Consider the following 24,612-nt stretch of genomic DNA (forward strand, 5'->3'; position numbering starts at 1 on the left):
GTCAAAGCAAACCCGTGATGCTGGAGAGACAACAAGGTTTCAGGGCCGGCTCCCACCATGGCTGGTGCTGTAAGACACGCCCCCCTAACACAAAGCTCTGGGCAAGCTCACACCAGCAATTTCTGTCAAGTGGGCAGAATCAAGCAACCATGCATTTCAGAACCATGGTCCACAGACTACCTCGTGAATGGAGGTAAGGTAAGAGAGACCACTAATAAAATAGAGAATAACGCTGCTCCCACGGGTGTGACGCGAGTGTGAGCACAGCTTCCCCTGACAGATCCCACCTGCTGCCACATAAACATATCGGATAATAAGAGGGTCTGGATAGGGACTAACACCCTTTGACTCAGCCCTGGAGCCGAGAGAATGGGCCCACAGTTAAGCAACCTTCCCAACCAAAACTGCTATAAACCCGGCTCCAGAGAAAAGCCACCAGTCCCAGCACTCAGACCTTAAAACTTGTGCGTGAGCTAGCAGGAGCGCAGCGCTACAACAGAGCCGCAGAGGCGATGACTCACCAGGTCAGACATTTTTAGGAAAGGCTGGATCAACGATACAGCCTTCTAATACAAGGATTGTTTTTGAAACAAATGATTATTTTTTAACAAGTAAAACCACTTTACTTGCTGAGTATAATTACAGGTTAATTACAAATAAAAGTTTTATATCAAATAGCTAAAAATACACAAAACCAATTTATAGCTCACAGAGTAGTCATGTGTTTTAACCTTTATTTCCCTCAGAAATACAGGGTGATCTCCAGGAAACATCACGGTGGGACATGTGTACAGGATGTTGCCTTTGATTCAAGGGGTCCACAGGGACAAAAAAGCTGGACTTCTCTAAACGTACCTTGTTTTGCAGATTTGACTTAGAAACTGTTAAACAACACTAAATTTTAAAGAAGCAAACCTTCAAAGTCAAAAGTAAAATAAAACAAACCTAAGTATAAATCAATGTGGGTATACAATCACATACACAGGAATCGAATATGCGATTTCAACACAGCACAGATTTCACAAGAGGCTTACATAAAATGTTTTCAGTATCATATTGGTATTAATAATAGCCCTATTTTGATTTTGGTATTATACCTGATTAATGTAATTATGTTGTTAATAATTATTCTATTGTTCTTAGGAGGGAAGAATTTTACCTTTAGAGAAAAGACACCCAGATTTTCTAAAATCCAAGTAGTAAACAAACACATATTTCCTAAGCTCTGTCCACTAAACAGGCTTAGAAGCAAAGACTAACCAGTAACAGAGAGCGCTCCTAGCAACCAGACACTTATCCCAGCAAAAGGAACAGGATTCCTCCGACGAAGAGCTGACTCCTAGGCTGGGGCAGGAAAGCACGAGGTGAGCAGACATCCTATCCTCCAGGGAAGCTCTCGAGATCACTGGGCCATGTCACAGACCCGGGTGCCAGCTGGAAGACAGCCCCGCTGGCTCGAAGCCACCATTCAAGAATCAGACGACAATAACCGCAAAAGATGGACAAACATTGAGAAGCTTTACATCCATGAGCTTATTAAAATTTTACAAACCACTGCTCACCTGGGGATGACACTAAGGTGAGTATTCCTGTCCCACCGCCTACCACCAAAAACCCTAACCCTGGACCTGTATCTAATCAAGGAAAACAAGAGGAAAACAGCGGTAAACCGCACAACAAGATGCCGTCAGCAAAACCTACAAGACATTCAACCTAGGGTTTTAAAACAAACCAACAAATAAGCAAACTGAGAGGTTAAGATACAAGAGAGGAGAGGGGATTTTAGAATGAAAGGCATAAAAGACAAATTAACCAATTGCAAATGCAACATTTAGGTTTTACTTGTATCCTGACTCAACTAAAGGAATTATCTGAGGCAAATCAGGAAAATCTGAACAATGACTAGGTATCTGATGATTTTTAAGGAATTGCTGTCAATTCTTTTCTATGTGACAGTGGTACTATGGTTTGCTTTCTTTTTGTTTTTGCTTTTTTAGAATTGTTACCTTTCAGGAAAATATATCAAAATATTTATGGATGAGATAATGAGAAAGTTGGGATTTGATTCAAAAATAACACAGTCTGGGAATGAAAGCAATATATGTAGAAGCAGAGATGAAACGTGTTAATTATGGACGCTTGCTTGGTAATAAACACATGGGAAGTTCATTATATCTCTATTCTTTTGTATATACTTGACATTTTCCAGAATTTGAAAAAAAAAAGCCACACTGGGGATAAATACGTAACTAAACATACTGAAGGCAAAACTGACTTTGTACCAGACACACATGGCACACGCTTGCTATGAACAGGCCACATCGCCCATTAACTTCACTTATTCAGGGCCTCATGCATATATAAAAAGGATTATGAAATTAATAGACTTTACAACAAATATAACAGAAAAACAATTCAAAGTCTGCACCTGAATCAGGCCGCCCATCTGAGCTCCGAAATTCCTGCATTCTCTTTTCCAGTTTTTGTTGTCTCCGTCGTTTCATAACCACCTCGGGATTAGAAATCGTTCGGGTAAAGCTAGTTTCAGGCATGTCTTTGTAAACCTCAGCAGCCAGTCGAGAATTTTCGCTGTAAGGAAAAAAAGGCAATAACAAGATTTTTAAAATTTTATATCAGAAACAATTATACTGAAATCATACAAAACTCAAAATGGCAGACGTTATTAGCCTACACGGTTCTGCCGCGCACCATTCGCCACCTGCTAACTACTAGGGATAGAGAACACACTTCCTCTCAATACAAGCTGAAACACTGAACTAAGCAGAAATTTATAATTAAAATTTATAGTGAGTTTACAGAACTTAATTATTGAGTATTCATTAATAAAGCTAGAATGTATAAATTATACATTTCAGTTCTTTCTTTCTACCACGGTTATCTTAAAATAGACTAAATGAGGGATACAACATTCCAACCACTAGAAATAAAGGATTGAACATACTTTAGTAAAAATCTGTCTTCAAATTACAGTAATCTTGAAGAACTCAAACAGCCTGATTTTTTAACAACTAAGGGATTTACCACCATTCACTCTCTTGAAGCGCAAGTTTTAAAAGGAAATTGCTCCGTAAGTTCCTATAACGAGTCAACTGTATAGAATGATGAGTTGAAAACTAAATATTTAGGTAAGATTGATATGCTTGACTAAACTTTGATAAATATACTTTAAGGATGCCATTTTTAAAATCACAAAATAATTTCATTAAGTCAGTCAAGCTTCGAATCAATCGAGTTGAACTTAACTCATTCTAAGTAGCTCATTTCCTTAACACAAACAGTTTATCCCCCTATAAACTAAATAAATAGAACAAACTGCAGCCTAAGTTCTAAACTCTCCTTTTCCTTGGTATTTTTCATATATGAACAATCTATGTATACAAGTTCTTTCTCTTGTATAAATACACTAAGTAGAGCCTTACTATGTAATACTATAGTCAAGAGTTCATGTGCATCCCACAGGCGTCTCTGCCTAACAGATTAATATCTAAATCCATCTGGATGCACTCTACAATGGGCTCAAATTCCACTCTAAAGTAAACTCCCTTCACTGACAAATGGTTAATATCCTCAAGACACACACAACACTTAGAATCAACCAAAAAATGGAAAAAACACTTGAAGAGGTCACCGCAGCAGCAGAAGAATAGCAACGGTTAATAAACGTGCAGAGACATCTACCTTGTTAATGATACAGTAAGCTCGAGTTATTGAAGGTCTCGCATACCGCAGAGACCGTACTCTGCTCTGTTACACTCAGCAGTACTAAGGGTATGGAAACGAGAGGGCCCGTGCGCTGTGCAGACCTTTCCAGGGGCTGTCTGGCAACACAAGCATCCCAAGGGGTCTCTGAGCCATCCTTCCAGAGCATTTCCTTAGGAGATATTCAGGAGTCCTCAAAATTGTAAAAACAAGGATATTCACCAGAGTACCATTTATAATACCAAAAAGCCTGTAAACGCTCCACAAATACACGAAAAGGGCTGGTTTCATAAATTATGGGGAAACTATATGATAGAATACGGCACAATCATTTAAATTATTTAATATGTATGTTTTTTGTGAACATATATATATTTTGACTGTGTATTTACGTGAAATACATATAATTTTAGTGGAAAAATGTCATGAGAAAAGTTCTGGTTTCAAAAGACTGATTATACTTGTTTAAAAACTCTCTACATAGATATATGAAGCGCATATATTTGTGTTGCATAAACAAACTACGGCTCTCTTTGGGTTCATACGTGACAAGAAGCTCCTTTTCCCTTTCTGGCAAATCTATCTACTCTGACTTTCTAAAATAAGCTGTAAACAGAACACTAAGCCGTCAACTCTAAGGCAAGGAGGAAGCCTAAGAGAAACCATAAGAGAATGAACTGAACTGAAAACTGACAAGGCTACACTGAGGCCAGGAGACTCCAAGCGAGGAGGAAAGGCCAGCTTCTGCTCACGTGTCCTTTCTGTTACAACGAAACACAGCGGTTTCCCTTATTCCCTCAGCTCCGAGGTCAGAAGCTCAAATCCCTTCAGACAGGCAAAGACACCTGTGATGGGGCTGCTGTGCGAGAATAAGGAAGGGGGGCGGGCGGGGGCTGGAGTGAACCTGATGGTGCATTTGAACCTGAAAAGCGAACACCAGCTTTTCTCACCGGTCTTGCCAACCTCTGATCAGGTGTTAAGCGGACCTGAGGTGTCTAAGAATCCACTGCTGCCTTAAGGACCAAAACAACAGAAAGGAAAGGAAAGGCCAGGCAGAGACGAAGAACACCCTGCACCCAGTCTACCCAGGAACGGCAATACTGTTCATCAGTCTGCATCTTTAAGAAGAGCGCGCACAGCGAGACCAGCCCTGTGAGCGACGCCTGCAGCTCAGTCAGAGCCCACCGGCTTCCCTCGACGCCGAGGACCCAGCACGAGCCCCAACGCACTTACCTGAGGCGCACCCTCTTCGGCCTTTACTTGGTAATTTAATGAGGTCTGCCGCACGAAAAACACCGGGCTTAGAACACAAAGAAACAGGAATATTTCCAAAATTAACTTACGTGTCATCCCCATGGAAAGGTCTATCGTCTCGATCAGACGCCTGCCTCATTGCCTCTTTTTCTCGCTTCTTTTTTTCCTTCTTTTCTTTCTTTGAGAGAGTTCTCTTGAAGTTCTGGATAACACCTTCTTTTTCCTGCTTTTCAGGTCCGTTACTTTGAGCCTTCTGATAAAAGTAACATTATCACTACACTGGCTATGACACAGAATGACATAAAGCTATCCATGGCTTGGCTAACTTCACCTCATACGCTGCGGCCAGAAACAGAGCCACTGGGGCAGGGGAAGGTCTGGGGTGAGAAACGTTCTTTGTCTTGATGGGCCGACAGTTACGTGAGTGTACTGATCAAAACGTACACATTCAAGATCTCATTTCACCGTGTGTAAATTGTATCTTAATTCAAAACTATAACCAAGGAAGCAAACACACAAGAAAACCCAAACCCAGTTAGAAAACTGGGGTTGGAATCACACCAGCTTATTTATTATTTTTTAACAAATAAAAATCCAAATAATTTACATGAAGTAACTTAAATAAAAGGAAACTAATGAAAATATGGAAATAACTAAGTGTTTGAATCATCGTCTACTTTAAATGTTTTCTTTAACTTCAAAAGAAATGTTAAGAGTAGCCCTACTAAACTGGCTTTTATGAAGCAAAGTTGTTAAGTACTGTGTTTGTGCAAAAACCTCTAATTTCTTTTCCAGATCCTGTTTCCTTATCCTTAATTTATAACTTGGCCTGCCAGCAGATGACACAGGGACAAATTATTTTTATGTGACTTAATAGGTTAGCTGGTAAAGAATCAAGAAAAATAAAAGATTATCTTATTGGGAAAGAAAACTGCCTTCCGCTTTGTGAGCGAGCATCTCCGCTTCCTTGCAAGCTACCCCAGCACCCTCCTGTCATCCCGACCCCAGAAGAGCTCTACTACACAGCAAACAGGATCTGTGGCTCCGTGAAAAGGTACATCAGCTGGAACCATGGTGCAGACACAAAATAAAACATGGACACACACACACACACACACAAAAGTATCCGTTCTTGTATCACGTGTTCGCCACAACGGCAATAAAAGTCCCTGGAGCGCAGGAACAGGAACACAGAGGACATGACACAGACAATGTGAAAACTGCTGCCCTAAGTAAATAATGGTACTTTGCCCCCAGTCTGCGGGGGCACAAAATTAAATACAAGATTTTCCTCAAAATATTCTTAACCTCTGCATTTGCTATCACTTGTCAATACTGAATTCTAGTGTAAGAGGCCACTTGACTTAAAACAGAATTATAATTGTTTTAAAATTGTATCAATATTTCATAGTATTCCACATAAAAAGAACAGTAGCACAGGAATTCCAGACATCCTACTACCTGAGAAAGTTTTAGACTCACTCTGTTTCATCATCCAAAGAAACTCAAGGAAGTTTACTAATTTCTAACCTTACACATATAACATGAAAAAGGTCTTAAATATGCCTTATTAAGTTGTATCTAAGAGTTCACATATAAATAGGTTATTAAAGTTTTATTTTCCCTTCTGATTCCTATTAAAACCTATTTTGACTTTATTATTTAGGGAAAAAAACCTGAAGCTGATTTGAACATTAAGTCTCTTAGGAACAAAAGCTTACATAACTCTTCTTTGAAAAGGAAGGAGTAATATTTTGGATTATTTAGTGAAACAGAGGATGGAGCAGGGAGAAGCTGGGCTACTTTTAAATTATGTTCCAGGACGGGGGTAAAAGGGTAGTTCAGGAAGAGAAGCGAAACAGAGAATGAACCCCTCCGACACGACACGCGGTCAGACGCAGGCCAGGCACAGCACGGGCCGAGACCCAAGGCCTCACCTTAGCAGGAATGGCATCGTTCTCATTCTTAAGAACAAATCTGCCCTCTCGATCATCCTTATTCCAATTCAACTGCACAACAAGGGGTTTCTCGTCTATATCCAATCTTCTTTCTTCTTCACAACATGAAAAGAAAAAGAAATAAGCCGTGGTTATCTAACGGCACTAGCCAATGCGACATTCTGATACACAATACATTTTATAGACAAAAAATACCTAATTCCCTTGATTATTTACTGATAGGCTGAAGTGTAATTCACACTGGGAAGTTAGAGTTTCAATGACTAATTCAGTATTTTGGTGCTACTATATGTGTACTAGCACGTGTCCAATGCCAGACACGGACCAGGCACAGCTTCCTGACAACATTTAGAATCTAACCCAGAAAATAAGAGAAATACACATGGACTAGAAAAAATTATAAGCAGGGCTTTGCCATATGTTTGTTTCTATAAATCAAATTCCCTCACATACAACTGGAAAATACAGAAATAATGTTAATATCACACAGAAGTTCCACTGATTCATGGGATTTTTCTTCTCATGTTAATGTTAAGATGCTGTCAAGAAACGGCACCACCGCCATCAGTCTTCACTCTCCCTCCTCCCCCTGTACCTCTGATTCTCGTCTCCAAAACGCACACTCCTCGGCCCGCACAGCCCCTCCCACCATGAAGCACCAGCCTTTTCTCTGTCGATGAAGTGCTATGTTAAGTGACTACTTCCTCCCTTACTAGAAACCTAACAAGCCTCACGGCAGCCCACTGAGGGCCCTACACAGCCTGACCACCTACTAGAAGCCGAGAGCTGGCAAGGATTACCCAGGTAAACGCACACAGGATGCACCACAACACGGGCAGCAAAGACAGGAAGCAGTGAGGCCAGAGGGGGTGAATGACGTTGGTACAGGAAGCAAGTCAACGGGGCAAACTGAGAAGATAGTTTATAGAGGCTTTCAGTGAATATTATAGGTGAACAGCAGTGTTAGTGATCAGAATACAGGAAAAAAATTCTAAGTCATTATTTTATCAACTGAAAATATGAGAAAAGAGTAGTAAGTCACATATTGGATCAAGAAGTTCCCAATTCCTGCTGCAAAACCACAATTACCAAGTTGTTCGTGTTGCAGAATCTTCACTAGATCAAAATCCCGCATGGCATGTTTTTTAGAGAACCAATCTTAAGAACAACTAAGTCTAAATCATAAAACAAAAACAAGGTGAGCTGTTCTAAAGCACACATGCCTGACTACTGCATGCAAATATAATTAGGGCCCTGCTACAACTTTATAACTTAAGGTATCTTCTGCCTTATGTTAGAAGAGCAGAATCCTTTTTACTTTTCCAGTTGATTTCACACAAGGAACCCTAACGCAGAGAAGGGCTGAGAGTGGCGTTTCCATGGTGCTAGGCCAGCGCTCTGGTTCACACAGCAGCTGCGGTGTCCAGCGGCTCACTGAGGAGCACGTTACATTTCCAGCGAAACGAGCTGCACCTGCCGGATGCTGCAGGAGCTGCTGGTTCCCACCAGGTTGCGCACTGTCCCACCAGGGTCACGTCGGGCTTTCCACGGCGCTGTAGAAACAAGCGCTGCCCGCAAACCAATGTGAACAGGAAAGGAGGGCACTGCCCCCACCCAGGAGCTGGGCAGGGCCCAGGAGGCACACGTGCCCCGTCAGGGAGCAACTGTGGTTAAGAACGGGATGAAATTTTCAGTTTTCCTTTCATCTGATCTGTAGTATTTTTTCACACATCCACCAAGCTGTTAAAGCATAAATCCTGATGAACTCGTCTGAATCTATGCAGTAAAATGAACTGTTAGGTATTTCCTTTGGCCTAGAGACGCCACTAAAACAATTACTGACACACTAAGGGCTCCGTGACCCGAAAGAGATTGAGAACCTGCACGCCAGGGTCTGCTCCTCTCTGAGACGCTGGCGGGGTATGAAGGTGCAGAAGGACAGGGCCAGGCCAGCCTAGTGGTCACTGCAGGGGCGGGGGAAGATGGCGAACATTTCCTTCTTTACACACCTTCCTTGTGTTTTCATCCCTTACAAGTAACATATTTTACTTTTTAATTAAAAACAAATCTAGCAAAGAAAGTTTAAAGAAAAAATGTTCTTTAAAAAAAATCAAACCCATTCCATTTTTAGATCTCAAATCCCAATCTTAGATAGCATTTCAAAGACCTCACTTGGCAGCATTCAAATGACCCAATGGTGCAGCGAGAAGAGGGCTGAAAGTGAGAAATACTTTCTTCCTCTTTGTAACCTATTTAAAAAGATTCTAAGGTAAAAGGAGAATTCAACCTCAAAAAAACGTCCAAAATTGAGACCATCCACTGTTGTCAAATTTAGTTTGGGTATTATTTATGTAGGTGACACCCTAGTAACCTTAAAAGAGTGATAAACAAGTACAGCCTACCTAATATAATACTGGTAGCATTTGGTGACACCTGAGTTCCACACGCTACAAAAATTTTAGCCCAATTTCAAATGTACAAAGAAAGCTGTACTTTGGAAGATAAGAAAAATAAATTATGTTCCAACAGGTTTTGTGGCTGAAACTTAAACAGGTATTCAAATTGGGCTTGTACTATATACAATCCTTTGTTTACTGCATTAACTGGAATTTGTTATTTTTTTTTAAACAGGTGACTCAGTACTTCAAAAGCATTCATAAAAAATTTTATAAACTTCTACATTTCTAATCAGTTCAACTTCAATTGCCATGTGATATATACGATACTTTCAGAAATTTCAAATCTTAAAACAAGGAGAAATTACTAACTAAACTACATAACTGGAATTTGTTATTTTTTTCCTTAAACAGGTGACTCGGTACTTCAAAAGCACTCATAAAAAATTTTATAAATTTCTACATTTCTAATCAGTTCAACTTCAATTGCCATGTGATATACAGGATACTTTCAGAAATTTCAAATCTTAAAACAAGGAAAAACTACTAACTACATAAGAGAGTTTCCTCAAGATGTCCTAATTGTTCCCAAAGAACGTTACTGTTTCACATTACAAAAGTATTACAGCAAGCATGATAAAACACTGGGTTTTACTCATAAAATACTGTACTCATAAAACACTGGGTTATCGTTAATTGTAATGTAACCTATGCAGAAGAGTGACATGAAATACTTCTCCAAAATTAAGCAGCTTACTGTACCATGAATGTATGTGACAGACCTGCTGGAGAATTTCAATTATGAAACGTTACGCTACTTATCTTTGGAGAAGTGCGCATACGTAAAACTAATCTATTCATTCTAACTCCCAACAAATAAATGCACCTACTAGGAACTTATGAGGACATTTCGCAGACATACTCGAGTTTTGCCAACCCGTTAACTGCTTCCCCGGCCCCTCCAGAAAAAGAAAGAGGGGGTCAGCACTAAAGCAGGGCCCCCGGGACAAGTGACTGTGATAGTCTCAAGATGAGCACACAAGGCCGACAAGCCCCGTCTGTGTCCACTGACCTCCGCTGACATGCACTTCGTACAGGGAGTACTTGGGTGATGACAACATCCGCATGTCAGGGCGGAATTTCTCGGCGAGCGTTTCCAGCACGTCCTGAGTGGTGGCGGTACTAGAGACCCGGATACATTTTGTTGCAAAGTTCCCAGCAGCTTTATCTTGAAAATAAAATCTCATCACTCCATGGAACTCCAAATCCTAAAAGGAAAAAAAATGATACATTTTTGGAAAAACAACATCCTAAAATGATGTCTTCAAATTTAATTATGTGACTTGGGACAAGTTATTTACAATCTGTCTCCTTCTTACGTGTCTCAAGTATAAGGTAACGGTTGTAGAGCACCTGACGTCAGAGCCGTCAGCAAACGCCAGGCACACCTGGACAGGCTTCGTTTTATCACGTCTTTATAACAACCCAGTGAAGCAGATACTACGACCAAACCCAATTCTCAAGATTTGGTCTTTAAAACTCACGAAGTTTGAGTATCTTGCTCAAGCAGTTATGCAGCAAATCCAGAATTAAACCCAGATCCACTGAACTTTGAAGTCCATGCGCCTATCTGCCCGAGGTGCCAGCCCATCCCGAGATTACAAAGCCTAAATGAAGAGACTGTTCTAAAAGCAGAGGGGAGACGCTAACCCCAATCCTACCATGAATGTGAAGAGATGGAAACTCAGCGCCAGCGGAATGTGAAGAGATGGAAACTCAGCGCCAGCGGGATGTGATTGTCAGTAGTTTTCACTAGGACCTACTTGCCCCAAAGCAACAGACACAATGTAGGTTTTTCTTAAAACCTTACTTCTAGAGAAAACTTCGACAGAACGCCAACCAAAGACTACTTCAAGCAGGCTGAAGCCCATGCGACTGTGGAAGGCTCCCTCCCGTGGCTTCCTTTTCTTTTTCTTTTCAATCAATTACGAGATGGTTATTCAGGCCCTTTGCTATCACCGTAAAAATAAGACTCAGCAGTTCACATCCCACAGACTGGGAACCATCGCATCAAAGAGAATCCGTGTTTGTCTGGCAGGTTACACTTTATCTGGGGATGCGAGAGGGTGAGGTCCAGGGTTCCCGCGCACCCCATTACTCCCTTGAACACAGAACAAAACACAGCTCCCCGCCAACTCCTGAGGAGCACGTGCGACCCGACCCCGAGGTTCTGTGCTCGGCCTCCTGCGGCAAAAAGCCTCGGCCGGGCTGCTCTTCAACGGCCGCCTTTCTCTCCCTGCCACGTCTGACACATGGAGTCTCCCCACCTCCAAATGTATCCAGAATCCATCCAAAACCTTGTCAAAACCCAGTCGGATAAATCAGTCCTCGCTTTCTTCCTCGCAGTGGCTTTCGCTCTCAGACGTCAAGTTTCTCCTGCAGCTCAGAGACCATCGCAGTCAAGCTTCTGCCCACGTCCCAGTCTACTAGCCTAACCTTCACTGAAAATTATGAACTGGGAAGTATTTATCTGAAGAAAAGTAAGGCAAATGGAATATTATTGATAGAATGGGGTTAATGGTGTAACCATTCGAAAGTTAAACCGGAAAAACGAGACTATAAGGCACGTTTCTAGCCCCAAAGCTTTTACTGTGCTCGCCCAGACCCTGCCCACTGGGCCCCCCGCCCTCCCTGTTCCCCCTGCCCCGGGGAGAAACACAGGTAAGTGAGCATGTGTGTCAGAAGAACACCACTGAACCACAGACTCTGGGATGAAGCAGGACCACGGTTACGGAGTGAGAGCTGAGGAAGTTTAATGAATTAGGAGTCTTCTTTGTCTGGCTTGGGTCAAGCAGCAAAAAAAATTAGGCTGATATCCTTTAAAAATAAATATCTCCATCTCCACGTTAGTCTAGCAACCCTAAAGGCCGTAAGTAAGGATGCACGGGAGAGATGCCCTCAACTCAGAATCTGTACGCAGGTTCGGGTCAACGCCAGTAACAGCCAAGGCCTCCTCAGCACGCATCTGCCCCAGGCACGGTGCTCAACACCCTCCACATGGCTCCCTTGGCCCCAGGATTCCCCAGGGGCCCAGCCCCGGGAAGTCACTCAGGGACCCCCATTCCAGGTTTCACTCTTCCTACCGACCAACCTCCTCCACAGGCCCCTAAGACAGCACTTCAGAAAACAACACTTAGTCTGGAAATTCGGTTACATACATTTAAGTTTTTATTATGGGAGTCACATTTTTATCCCAGAATTCCACTCCTTCACCACCGCCACCCTGAAATCATCTTTACGCTGCACCCAGCAGTCTCCTCTGAAGGCCCACCCTTACACCTCTCTAAATTACCCTCCGTAGCACTCAATCGTTTTGATAACTGGGTCGTTCTAAATACATCATTTGTGATGAGAATAAAACAGCTAGATACACCTACAGGTCCCAAAAGACACGAAAGCACCAGCTTCTCTGAGAACAGCCAACAAGTAATTCCCAACTACCAGATATTGAAGGAACAGAGGCAGCATCTGTGGCTGAGAGGGGCTGCCCACCCCAGCTGGGCAAGAACAAAGGAGAGCATCTAGAATGACTAGATGGAGGCAAGCCTGGAGACAGCCCCCCGTACCCTTGGTCACCCTCATCAAAGTCCCTCACATACAGATTACTACCCTTTATAGGTACAAAGAAAACTCCAAATATTAACCCTCCATTACTAATGTGGTTCAGCTACTGATCTTACATAAAATGTTGAGATAAAAGATTTTTTTTTTAAATAGAGTACACCCAAGGTTACAGATACAGGTCTCCAGCAAGCAACAGCTGTCTACAGAGAAGTAATAATATTTCTATTGATGTTTTTAAAGAAAAAATTCTCCAGGTCTGTCGAGCCTAAATAAAGTAGCCAATAAAAACTACCTTTGATTTGATTTCATTTGCACTAAATAAGTATTAATAAATAACTATTAATTAGTTTGCCTGGTGACCTTGACATCACACAGAACATGTGAGTAGAGTCGTCACTGGGGTGGTCCCTTAATGAATGAACACATTAGCGTTCTGTTCGATCACTCAGCTAATTTTGGCTGGTGTGAATAAGTCCACAGAATTTTATCAAACCTGAGAAGACTGCTAAAATCAAGCTCCTGAACCTAAAAACTGGGCATGTAGTGACCAAACTAACACACAGTAGTAACTAACTGATATATATGAGGGTCTACCACGTGCCAGATACTGACGGTTCAGCATTTAATTCCCCAAACTAAGGGTTAGGTACTACCATCAGCCCCACTGCACAGGGGAAAAAAGAAAAAGGAGGTCCAGAGAGGCAGAGCACATGAGCTACAATCACACAGCCACCAAGTGGCGGGCTGCAGGCACCAGAGGAGCCCCAGAAGAAGAAACAAGTGGACAGCTGAGTGACTGAGAGCGAAGGTTCAGAGGGGCTGGAGACCTGGACAGCACGTGCTCAGCTGCAGGTGTCCTCATGGCCCCCACTCCCCACGGAGCCCAGCCCGGCGCAGGGGGACACCCGGGGGAGGCACAGCAGGGCACAGGACAGCAGGCACCCCTGAGGGAGTCTTCATCACCCACGTGAGCTCGGATGCCCTCAACTATAAAGTGGAGGCGCCAGCAGTGCCTGGGCCCCTTCCTAAGGTGACTTCCTCTCGGCCTCTCCACAGACGGCAGCTCTTCTGAGATGAGGAGCTTTCATTCACAGTCCAGGTCCTCCCTCGGTCTCCAATGCTTCACACATAAAAATCAAAACACATTTGAGTCAAAACTTCCAGCAACAATGTCTGATGCCTCCAGCTATGGTTGTCTGTTCTCACCTGATCAGAACTCTGAAAAACAAAACTGTACATTTGCAATCAACAGGCAGCAGGAATTCTGATGCTGCTGCAGCCAACACGGCCATAATTTTATAAAGGCAAGTGTTTCCTTAAAAAAGACTCCTCCCCTCCTTAGTGCTGGTTACACCTATCACCCAAGATAAAACAGCATTTATAAAAGCACTGGGACGTCCCTGGTGGCGCAGTGGTTAAGAATCCGCCTGCCAATGCAGGGGACACGGGTTCAATCCCTGGTCTAGGAAGATCCCACATGCCGCGGAGCAACTAAGCCCGTGAGCCACAACTACTGAGCCCGCGAGCCACAACTATTGAGCCTGTGAGCCACAACTACTGAGCCTGCAAGCCACAACTACTGAGCCCGCGAGCCAGAACTACTGAAGCCCGCACGCCTAGAGCCCGTGAGCCACAACTACCGAGCCTACATGCCACAACTACTGAAACCCGCGCACCTAGAGCCCGTGCTCCGCAACAGGAGAAGCCACCGCCATGAGAAGCCCACGCACTGCAACAAAGAGTAGCCCCCGCTCGCCGCAACTACAGAAAGCCCTCATGCAGCAACGAAGACGCAACGCAGCTAAGAATAAATAAATCAATAAAAGACTTGACCTTAAAAAAAACATCTTTAAAATAAAAGCACTGCTGCAGGGCCTCCCGTATCTGGGTGAAGTGCTGCCTGCTGGCAGCGAGTTTTCAGGGAGAAACTTCTGTCTGGAGCTGGCGGGACAGTAACCAAGCCCCTCTCGTCACCTGCGTACTGCATGTCCATCACAGCAGCTCAGTGCAGAGGGAAGGAAAAGACAATATAACCATCACTTGGTTCCTTTCCTTGACGGTTACTTTTCCTGACAGGAAAACACCTTTCTTTTTTTCCTAAAGGTATATACTCACCTTTACATAAAGTGAGAAACACGATCACTGACGATTTCTACAACAGAAATGCAACACTGCCTGGGGCTGTGTTAGCCACTCTGAAACAAAAGCATTTTCATGTTTATCAGAAAGAATGCAACAGACAAAAAAGAGAGAGAGAGAGAAGGCTTCTTATGAAATTACACACTAAAGAGCCAAAGCAAGGAACCACGAGTTAAAGGTGGAGACTTGCTTTTCAATATTTTATCAATATCTCATTAGTGAATGAAACTGATAACCAATGGGCCTTCTTACCCAAACGAGCAGAAACTCACCAGAGCAACCCCAAATCTCCTCTGGCTCAAGCTAACCGGAACGACTTGCTCTAAAGCTTAAACAGGGCAACCAGGCTCCACTCACGTTTCTTCTCCTCACTTTCAGCAGTTATTTGAAATCCACGTCTTAGCCTGTAGCACAACAATGCTACCTGCAAACAGGTAATCAGCTTCCCAACCCCCCCGGAGGGCACAGCCACCGACAGGACCACCACTTTATCTCACTCACACACACACACACACACACACACACACACACACACACACTTTATTCCCAGGCTGGCGCCTCCAACACGGGCAAAATGTTAAGAAAAGATACAGCCGTGCCTTCAAAACACACACATCACTGCATAAACCATCAACAGCACAACCGCCATCTGACTCACGTTGTTAAAAACAGAAGTAACATTTCAATGTCAACAGGTTAGGTAGAGAATGGAAGAAATACTTGAATATGGGTTTCTGCAATCTTACTTGTATAAACACTATCTTTTAAACTTGTATGAACTATTTTTTAAACCAGTACTTCAAGAATACTTTTTAAAATTATATGCATTTCACTACCTAAAACTTTTGCAAGACAAATACTCCTGAAAGCTTAAAAGAACTATCTGGAAAGTACCTTCCCCCACTTCTGCCCATGGCAATCATTTCTGTTTCATCACCCGGCCTCCGCAGGGCTCCGTCACTCTGTGTGACATAAACTGGCCTACAGGCACACCTCACTGTACTGCACTTCACAGATGCTGCGGTTTTTACAAATTGAAGATCTGAGGCAACCCTGCGTTGTCAGATGATGAATGGTCAGCAATTTTTAGCAATAAACTCTTTTTTAATGAAGGTATGTACATTGTTTTTTCAGACATAATGCTACTGTGCACTTAACAGACTACAGGATCATGTAAACGTAACTTTTATATGCAACCGGAAACCAACACAAATCCGTGTGCCTCGCTTTACTGTGGCATCTGGAACGGAACACACCGTGTCTGCAGCGAGCCTGAGTCGTCATCTGAGAGCAGCTGCTCTGACCCAGCAATCTTCACCCAGCAACAGTTTATACCTGCACACGTCTAACTGGTCTTTATAATAAAATGACTCCAATACATCTTTCTGTCTGAAAATACAGGCAGAATCTCTAACACATCACAATGCACACCTGTTGGATGTGAGCCAACTACTGTTCTCCTAACATCTTGAGGCTAGTTTACCAAAGCTGAGGACGACCAAGTTCACTGAAAATGGGAAAAAGTCATCTTTCAGGATAAAAGTTCTCTGGACTAAAAAACTGATCGAAAACACACACGTCCCACAGAGACAACACACGCAGATCGCCCCTTTAATGAACTCTAGCAAAAATCCATCCAGTATCCAACCATGTCAACATTATAAATAAGACAATTCTCTGCCAGAAAACACAGGCTGCCATGAAAACCAATCGGCCAACGTTTTTTTTTTTTAAAGGCCACAGTAATCACTGCCAACATTATCTACGTAACACCTGCCCGCTCACAACACAGCACGACGAGCCATGAAGTCTGCCGGCTCCCAGGCAAGTTCCATCTGTGCTTCCCTGTGAGACTCCGTCGGACCCGGAACTCTACCCGCCCTCAGTCAGCATTATAACGGGATCAAAAGGTCAACGTCTTCCCCACGGTCCTCTTAGAATTTTTAATCTGTATCTGAATACCTACCACACAACATACACCGGGGAAGCGAAAGATATGACGACTTGAAGAACACATTAAACCCACAGGACCAAAGAGCAATAATCACAAATGTGGTTAAAGACCATCTTTATTTCTACGGTAACCTTTAAGTGCTGCACTTGTACAAATGTAAAGTGCAGCACAGAGGTAAACAAAAACAGCCCTCAAAGCCACCTCTCTAGGCGGGGGTCTACCCAACTTTGCCATGGATCCTTCGGCAGTCTGGCGAAGCCTATGCAACTCTTCTCAGAATAAAAATGTTAAATGGGGCTTCCCTGGCGGCGCAGTGGTTGAGAGTCCGCCTGCCGATGCAGGGGACGCGGGTTCGTGCCCCGGTCCGGGAAGATCCCACATGCCGCGGAGCGGCTGGGCCCGTGAGCCATGGCTGCTGAGCCTGCGCGTCCGGAGCCTGTGCTCCGCAACGGGAGAGGCCACGACAGTGAGAGGCCCGCGTACCGAAAAAAAAAAAAATGTTAAATGCATAAAATAAAATACAAAGGATTGCAAAGTGAACAATTACATTAAAATACAATTATTAAAATATTTTTAAAACCTGTGACATAGTAATATGAGTATTCTTTATTAACATTAAATAAGGCCTAGATTTTATTTTATGCATTTAAAATTTTAGAACTCCCATTTTGAAGTAGATATGAGATTAAACTCATAAACGAAGAAAATGCTAAATTTCAGTTAGAGGCTAATAAAATTTACTGAAAATTAAGATGTACTTATTTCCTCATCCACCTTGAAAGATCCCATGGGATGCATTCATAGACCTCAAGTTAAGAACGCCGTGGAACATCTCCAGTGATAACAAATGCACCATCCAGCCAAGCAATGGATGCTTTCTTTGTGCAGCTCGACAGCTAGAAAGTATCGCCTTATACAAAAGCAAGATTCATCTCACGTCGCTTTGCCAACTGCTTAACTTTGCCTGTTGGTATCATTTAGACCTGTATTCAAACCGTGGTTTATGAATGATCATTCTTTTCCATTCACTGATGACGTGAAGCAGGGCAGAGTAGATTTCCCAGGCACCATGCGCTCTGGGCTAGGAGACTTCAGCTCCAGGCGCGGTCCTGTGCACGCCCTGGGCTCCTAGGAAAAAGGCAGTTCTTTCTTACTACCGGTCACAGTAAATGGGTTTAGATGGAGAAAAGGGCTTCTGACGTTTTGGGCTGGATTGATTCCTTGCTGTGGGAGCTGTGCTGTGCTCTGCGGGCTGCCTAGAACATCCCTGGCCTCTATCTACCGGATGCCAGCAGCACCCACCCAGCTGTGACAACCAAAATTGCCTCCAGATACCTGCACAGACTCCCCAGGGGATAAAACTGTCCCGGTGGGGACCCATGACTCAGAATAAGCCTGGAACCTCTTCAACATCGCATTCTAATTCCCATTCAACCAAGTCTTCTCCTACCTGGGACATAATCTCAGATCCACTTACTATTGCGTTCACTTCTCTCCTGAACACATTCATGTTCTAGCCTCTGAGCCTCAAATAGTTTCCAGACTTGATCACAGAACTCCAGGTGTGTCTAACCAGCTGCAAATATACTGCTAATGCTAATATCATACCTGTAATTAATGCAATTTAAGATGACATTAGCTTGTTGGAGAGCACTTAATACTGCTGTTTCACAGGAGGTTCCAGTAAAATGACAAGTCTTGAGTCACTGCCCCATTAGTCCACCCAGCAACCTTTCCCCAGCTTGGCACTAATTTGTTAAGCAACAGCCTTTGGGTAAAACTAATCACCCGGTTCCTAATTCATCTCACTGCACTTAGATCCAGCCCTTAAACAGAAGAACAGGATGAAAGACACTGTTGAATTCCTTGATTAAAGTCCAGACACATCATGACTAATGCATTTCCTTGATCTACAAATCTGGCAGCCCTACTCTCTCTCTCTCACTCAGGCATACACACAAAATGACATCACTGTATCCACTGAGTCAGGCTGGTTCCTGTGAATGGGATTACATAGCTTTCCAACCCCAAGATTCAGCTTCCTTTTCAGTCCTACCATAATCACAGAGAGCATTTCTATGAATAGTTTAAGTTCATCTCGACAGTGTTAGTGTAAATAGTTTACACATTGCTTTTAAAACTTATGTAATAAATAAACATCCTCATGGAAACCCACACTTTAAAAATTATAGATGTCATCATAAGGCAATTTAAGAAATGTTAATAAACTTGTCTACATAAAAATAAACTTGATGGGACTTCCCTGGTGGCACAGTGGTTAAGAATCCGCCTGCCAATGCAGGGGACATGGGTTCGAGCCCTGGTCCAGGAAGATTCCCACACGCCGTGGAGCAACTAAGCCCGTGCGCCACAACTACTGAAGCCCGCGCACCTAGAGCCCACGTTCTGCAACAAGAGAAGCCACTGCAATGAGAAGCCTGCGCACCACAACAAAGAGTAGCCCCTGCTCACCGCTCCTAGAGAAAGCCCACACGCAGCAACGAAGACCCAACGCAGCCAAAAATAAAAATGAATTTAAAAAAAACCCAACAACTTGAATTTAGCAAAAAAAAAAAAAAGGCACACAATAAGTGAAGTCCAAAGACCAGTGACACACTGGGGAAAAAGCATTTCGAACTTACATGACAGAAAGAAATATAATGTAGTATATAAAAAGTCTCTAAAATTTGAGAAGAAAAACATAAATAACCCATTTTAAAATGGGTAAAAAAAGCCTCAACAGTTACTTCACAAAGAAGTGAATATGACTCAAGTATAAAAAAGGGTGAACCACCTCATTAATGATAAAACTTCAATACTTTAAAATAAGATAACAAGGGCTTCCCTGGTGGCGCAGTGGTTGAGAGTCCGCCTGCCGATGGAGGGGACACAGGTTCGTGCCTCGGTCCGGGAGGATCCCACATGCCGCGGAGCGGCTGGGCCCGTGAGCCATGGCCGCTGAGCCTGCGCGTCCGGAGCCTGTGCTCCGCAACGGGAGAGGCCACGACAGTGAGAGGCCCGCGTACCGCAAAAAAAAAAAAAAAAAAAAAAAAAAAAGATAATAAGATGCCGTTTCTCAATCAAATTGGTAAAAATCTGAAAGTTTGACAACATCCTCTATTAGTGGGGCTGGCAAAACAAGGTACACCAAGGAGCAGAACTGTGGCAATATTTGGCAAAATGAGATACACATGTACCTTTTGACACAGCAATTCTACTTTTGTGGATCTATTCCAAAGATACACTAGCAAAGTTATTCACTGTAGCACCATTTATAACAGCAAAAGTTTGGAAATGCTGCAGCAAGGTATGCTGGTTGAATAAACTCTGGTCCTTTCATATAATGGAATAAAATGCTGCCACTACAAGAAATGAGGAAACTCTTCACCCTGTGACATGGCACGGATCACAAGTACACAGTTAAGTGAAAAAAGCAAGGAACAAAACAGTGTATATGGTAAGCATCTTTTATGTGAAAGGGCAAGAAACACACACACATACACCCCTGATCATATCTGCACAAAGAAACCTTCCCTAAAGTGGATAAACCAAAATGTAATAAAAGATGGAAGCAAAGCCTTTCTAAATCCACTTTATTATACAGCTTCAACTCTGGACCCATTTAATTATTTTAAAAATTAAAACTTAAACGAAAAGTAAACACTAAAAATTTAAAACAAACAGAAATTAACATCTAACTATATATGAAGTTGGTCACATTGCCATATAGAAAAAAGACTCATTTTCAAGTGACCTTAGAAAAGTGTTTTGACTTTACATCCCTAGTAGACTCTATTCTAAGGATAATTATTTTGCGAAAAAATATTAATCTTTATTCAGAAGCCCTATTGTTAATAATAATATTAGTACCATTATGTCTAATACAAGAACTACATGATAGAATGAAGCAAACAAGTACTGTGCTAATATAGTTACAAACACACAATTTTCAATGTAAGAGAAAAGAGACTTTTAAAAATCAAAGTAATTACATATAAACCCAGTAGGGCCAAATCTGAACTGGAAACATCAGCAGAAACTCATGGATTTTTTTTCCCCACAGAAAAGTATCTTCTAGCTCTTACCACTGAAATGGTCACGAAGCAAAAGACAAGCTGTAGGAATAAGCACCTCTGGCACCTAGACTGCTGTCTCTAAATACTACTCTCCACTAAAAGGAACCCAGGCTCCCTGGAGAAATGGGTTAATCCAGGCATCGGTCACAAAATGGACAAGATGAGTCTGGGACACCGTGTTATGCCATAAAACAAGGAAGTTCTCAAAAAAAACTTCTCAAAAAAAAAAAAACCCTCTAGCCAAACAAAAGGTGCACCTGGCCAAATCCGGACAATTTGAATACCGGCAAGAAGAATGGCTGCAACTCACAGAGACACAGAATCCAGGAAAATCCTCGAGTTTATAATGACAGTAAACAGAAATGAGAAAACCCAAACAAAGCCAAATTCACTGTTACCACTGGAGGCGACAAGGGCACCAACTCCTCAGTCGGAAAATAAGCAGTTAAAGTCAAAGAATTAATAATTCCTTTTGCTTTCCTGTAGCTTAAAGGAGGAAGATGTGTTTCTGTTTTTTAAAGAATTCCCGCCAATAAATGTGAAAGAAATGACAGAATTCCGATCGCGATTTTTTAACCCTTACTTGATTTAGGCGAAGACTGGCACTGGCCGAGCCAAGGACGGGAAGGCTGAGGGGACCCGGCACTGAGGGTGCAGAGGCGCAGGCGGGCCCAGCTCCTCCGCCGCTACCAGCACGGGGCCCGGGACACACACGGCACGGCTTACGAGGCCCTGCTGGATACCGTCACGGCTTTGAAGCTACAGAAACAAGTCACACTCCACCGCCCACCCTTGGAGAAAGGGCCCGTCCAGAACAGGGACGTCCTACAGGAAAAATGAGCACTTTTTCTCAGCAAGTCTGACGTGAAATAAAAATGGGGGTGGGAGGGGGGTTAGAATGCTCTAGATTAAAAGAAACATAAGAGAACTAAATATAACGTGTGGACCCTGTTTGGATCCTGATTCAAATAAATTAACTGTAAAAACACATGTTCGAGGGAGACAGGGAAATCTGAGTGTCGTCTAGATACTAGAAAATAAGGAATTACGGTTAATTTTGTTGATGGAGCTACCGTATTTACGGTTAAGTTGTTTTGAGATGCACACTGAAGTAGAGGGGAAATAACGTTAGTTTTTAGGATTTGCTTTAAAACACTTCAGCTAAAAACAACACCACAAAATAATGAACTAAGAATGACAAAATTTTGAAAATTCTGAAGTCTGGGGGGTGGATATAAGTGAGTTGTATCTATGTTTGAAATTTTTCCTATTAAAAATATGAAAATAAGTTGTAAGTACAAACTAAATAGTATTAAATATAAACCTGTTTTCATAAAAAGAGACTCTGGGAAAAAAATCCAAAGAAATTTGATACCGTAGACAGGTGAGGAATTAACATCAGAGGCCAAACGTCTGTCGTCCACACTGAGCAGCCAGTGTGCGGTGGAAAGAAGGTGAGGCAGAGCCTCAGGAATGTCCAGACAGTGGTTAAAAGTCCCAGTGCTTTCACCTAAGGCGCTTGCAGCTCTGGGTAAGACGTCTGAGTCTCTCATTTCCTACCTATAGAATGGAGAAGCTACTATTTATTTCACAGGGTTTTGTGATTACTGTGTTATTTATGGCATATAAACACACCTGCCACAAAAAAGGCACTAAATGATAAATGTCATTTCCCATCTACAAGTTCTCAAGTGCTCATATACTTACATGAGAACTAGTTTGCAAGGTATATAATCCTATCTCTAGCAAAAAAAAAAAAAAAATATATATATATATATATACACACACACATACAAATATATACACAAAGGCAAAAACAACTGAGCATATATTAAAAGTCTATATGCATGTATATGAAAAATACTAAGCTTTGCAGAAAAAACCACACCGTACAACACTCATAATTCTATTTCTGAAATTCACTGTCCAAAAGTTATCAATCATTTCCAATGCTCTAACTGACTGTAACCAAATCAACACATATAAAATGCTGAAATGTCTTCTTGTTCAGAGAAAATAACCATGTCCCTGAACTCAACCTCAATATTATAATATCCAAAAGAAAATCCAGAAAGATAAATGAGGAAATTCTCTTTTAAAACCTGCTTCTTATATCTGCACTGAGTCTTAAGTATGTGAAATATTAAAAAGAAGTTTCTAAATTTGAACAAGGGTAATGCACCATACAAATTATATACAGAAACTGGAAGACTATCATTTACTGTATTTACAGTAACTTTCATATCAAAGTAAATACTCAAACTATAACAACTGATTCAAAGAAGCTTCCTATAATCAAAATGCTTCCATCTGAATCCTTTTAATAATATACTAAAAACTGAATTCATAGTACTCAACCTATTTTGATTAAAAAAAAAACTCAAGCAACTTACCTAAATTAAAAATATGTTCAAATCTCTACTGTAGTATATACTGCATGAGTAAAAAATACATTTTGAAACACAGGCAGTTTTTTGAGTCCTTCCATATCTTAAGGCCTTTCATATCTTATATAAGACACTTGAAAGGGGGTTGGAACAAGGTAGAAAGAACAAATTAGAAACAAAATAATTTTTGGATACAGGGTGCAAAAGCAGTGACATGAACATTACTGCCTTCTAGTTGGGATTTTATAAAGAAAACAAAAGACTTTGTTTTGGTACAAGTATCTGACATTCTCTCCCCTGCTACCATGAGGGACACTGAACTGCGTATCTGGTGTCAACCAGTACCTCCAGACTGTACTTCCTGTTTCACTCTTCATTATCAAATGACCACAGGAGATTGGAATGTCGCTTGGTACCGGGCAAGAGAAAAACAAAAAGGTAACCTGCATAAACCAGTGCAGAGACTTTGGAAAGGAAGCATATTGTTTACGAGTACTTTTTATTTTTTTTATTTAATTTATTTTTTTTATACAGCAGGTTCTCATCAGTTATCCATTTTATACATATAAGTGTATATATGTCAATCCCAATCTCCCAATTCATCCCACCAACACCACTTTCCCCCCTTTGTCTCCAAACATTTGTTCTCTACATCTGTGTCTCTATTTCTGCCCTGCAAACCGGTTCACCTGTACCATTCTTCTAGGTTCCACATATATGCGTTAATATATATTTGTTTTTCTCTGACTTACTTCACTCTGTATGACAGTCTCTAGAACCAACCATGTCTCTACAAATGACCCAATTTCATTCCTCTTTATGGCTGAGTATTATTCCACTGTATATATGTACCACATCTTCTTTACCCATTCGTCTGTCGATGGGCATTTAGGTTGCTTACATGTCCTGGCTATTGTAAATACTGCTGCGGTGAACATTGGGGTGCATGTGTCTTTTTGAACTATGGTTTTCTATGGGTATATGCCCAGTAGTGAGATTGCTGGGTTATATGGTAATTCTATGTTTAGTTTTTTACGGAACCTCCATACTGTTCTCCATAGTGGCTGTATCAATTTACATTCCCACCAACAGTGCAAGAGGGTT

General features: G+C 42.0%; 1 protein-coding gene across 6 annotated transcripts in view; it reads right to left on the reverse strand.

Moving 5' to 3' along the window:
- Window positions 1-24,612, reverse strand: part of AFDN (afadin, adherens junction formation factor) — a 139,548-nt gene that overhangs the window by 88,462 nt on the left and 26,474 nt on the right. For 2 of the 6 annotated variants that reach the window (XM_082855435.1, XM_082855433.1), the window contains exons 2-5: window positions 10,401-10,596; window positions 6,912-7,027; window positions 5,064-5,224; window positions 2,429-2,589 (exon numbers count right to left, since the gene is read on the reverse strand). In XM_082855435.1, coding sequence (XP_082711561.1) covers window positions 2,429-2,589; window positions 5,064-5,224; window positions 6,912-7,027; window positions 10,401-10,596 — 634 coding nt within the window. Of the gene's footprint in view, window positions 1-2,428; window positions 2,590-5,063; window positions 5,228-6,911; window positions 7,028-10,400; window positions 10,597-11,198; window positions 11,819-24,612 lie in introns of those variants that run through there. The other 4 variants (XM_082855434.1, XM_082855431.1, XM_082855436.1 and 1 more) reach the window with 3 other exon arrangements.

Source organism: Leucopleurus acutus, assembly GCF_964270905.1.
Source record: "Leucopleurus acutus genome assembly, chromosome: 15".
Classification (NCBI taxonomy): Eukaryota; Metazoa; Chordata; class Mammalia; order Artiodactyla; family Delphinidae; genus Leucopleurus; species Leucopleurus acutus.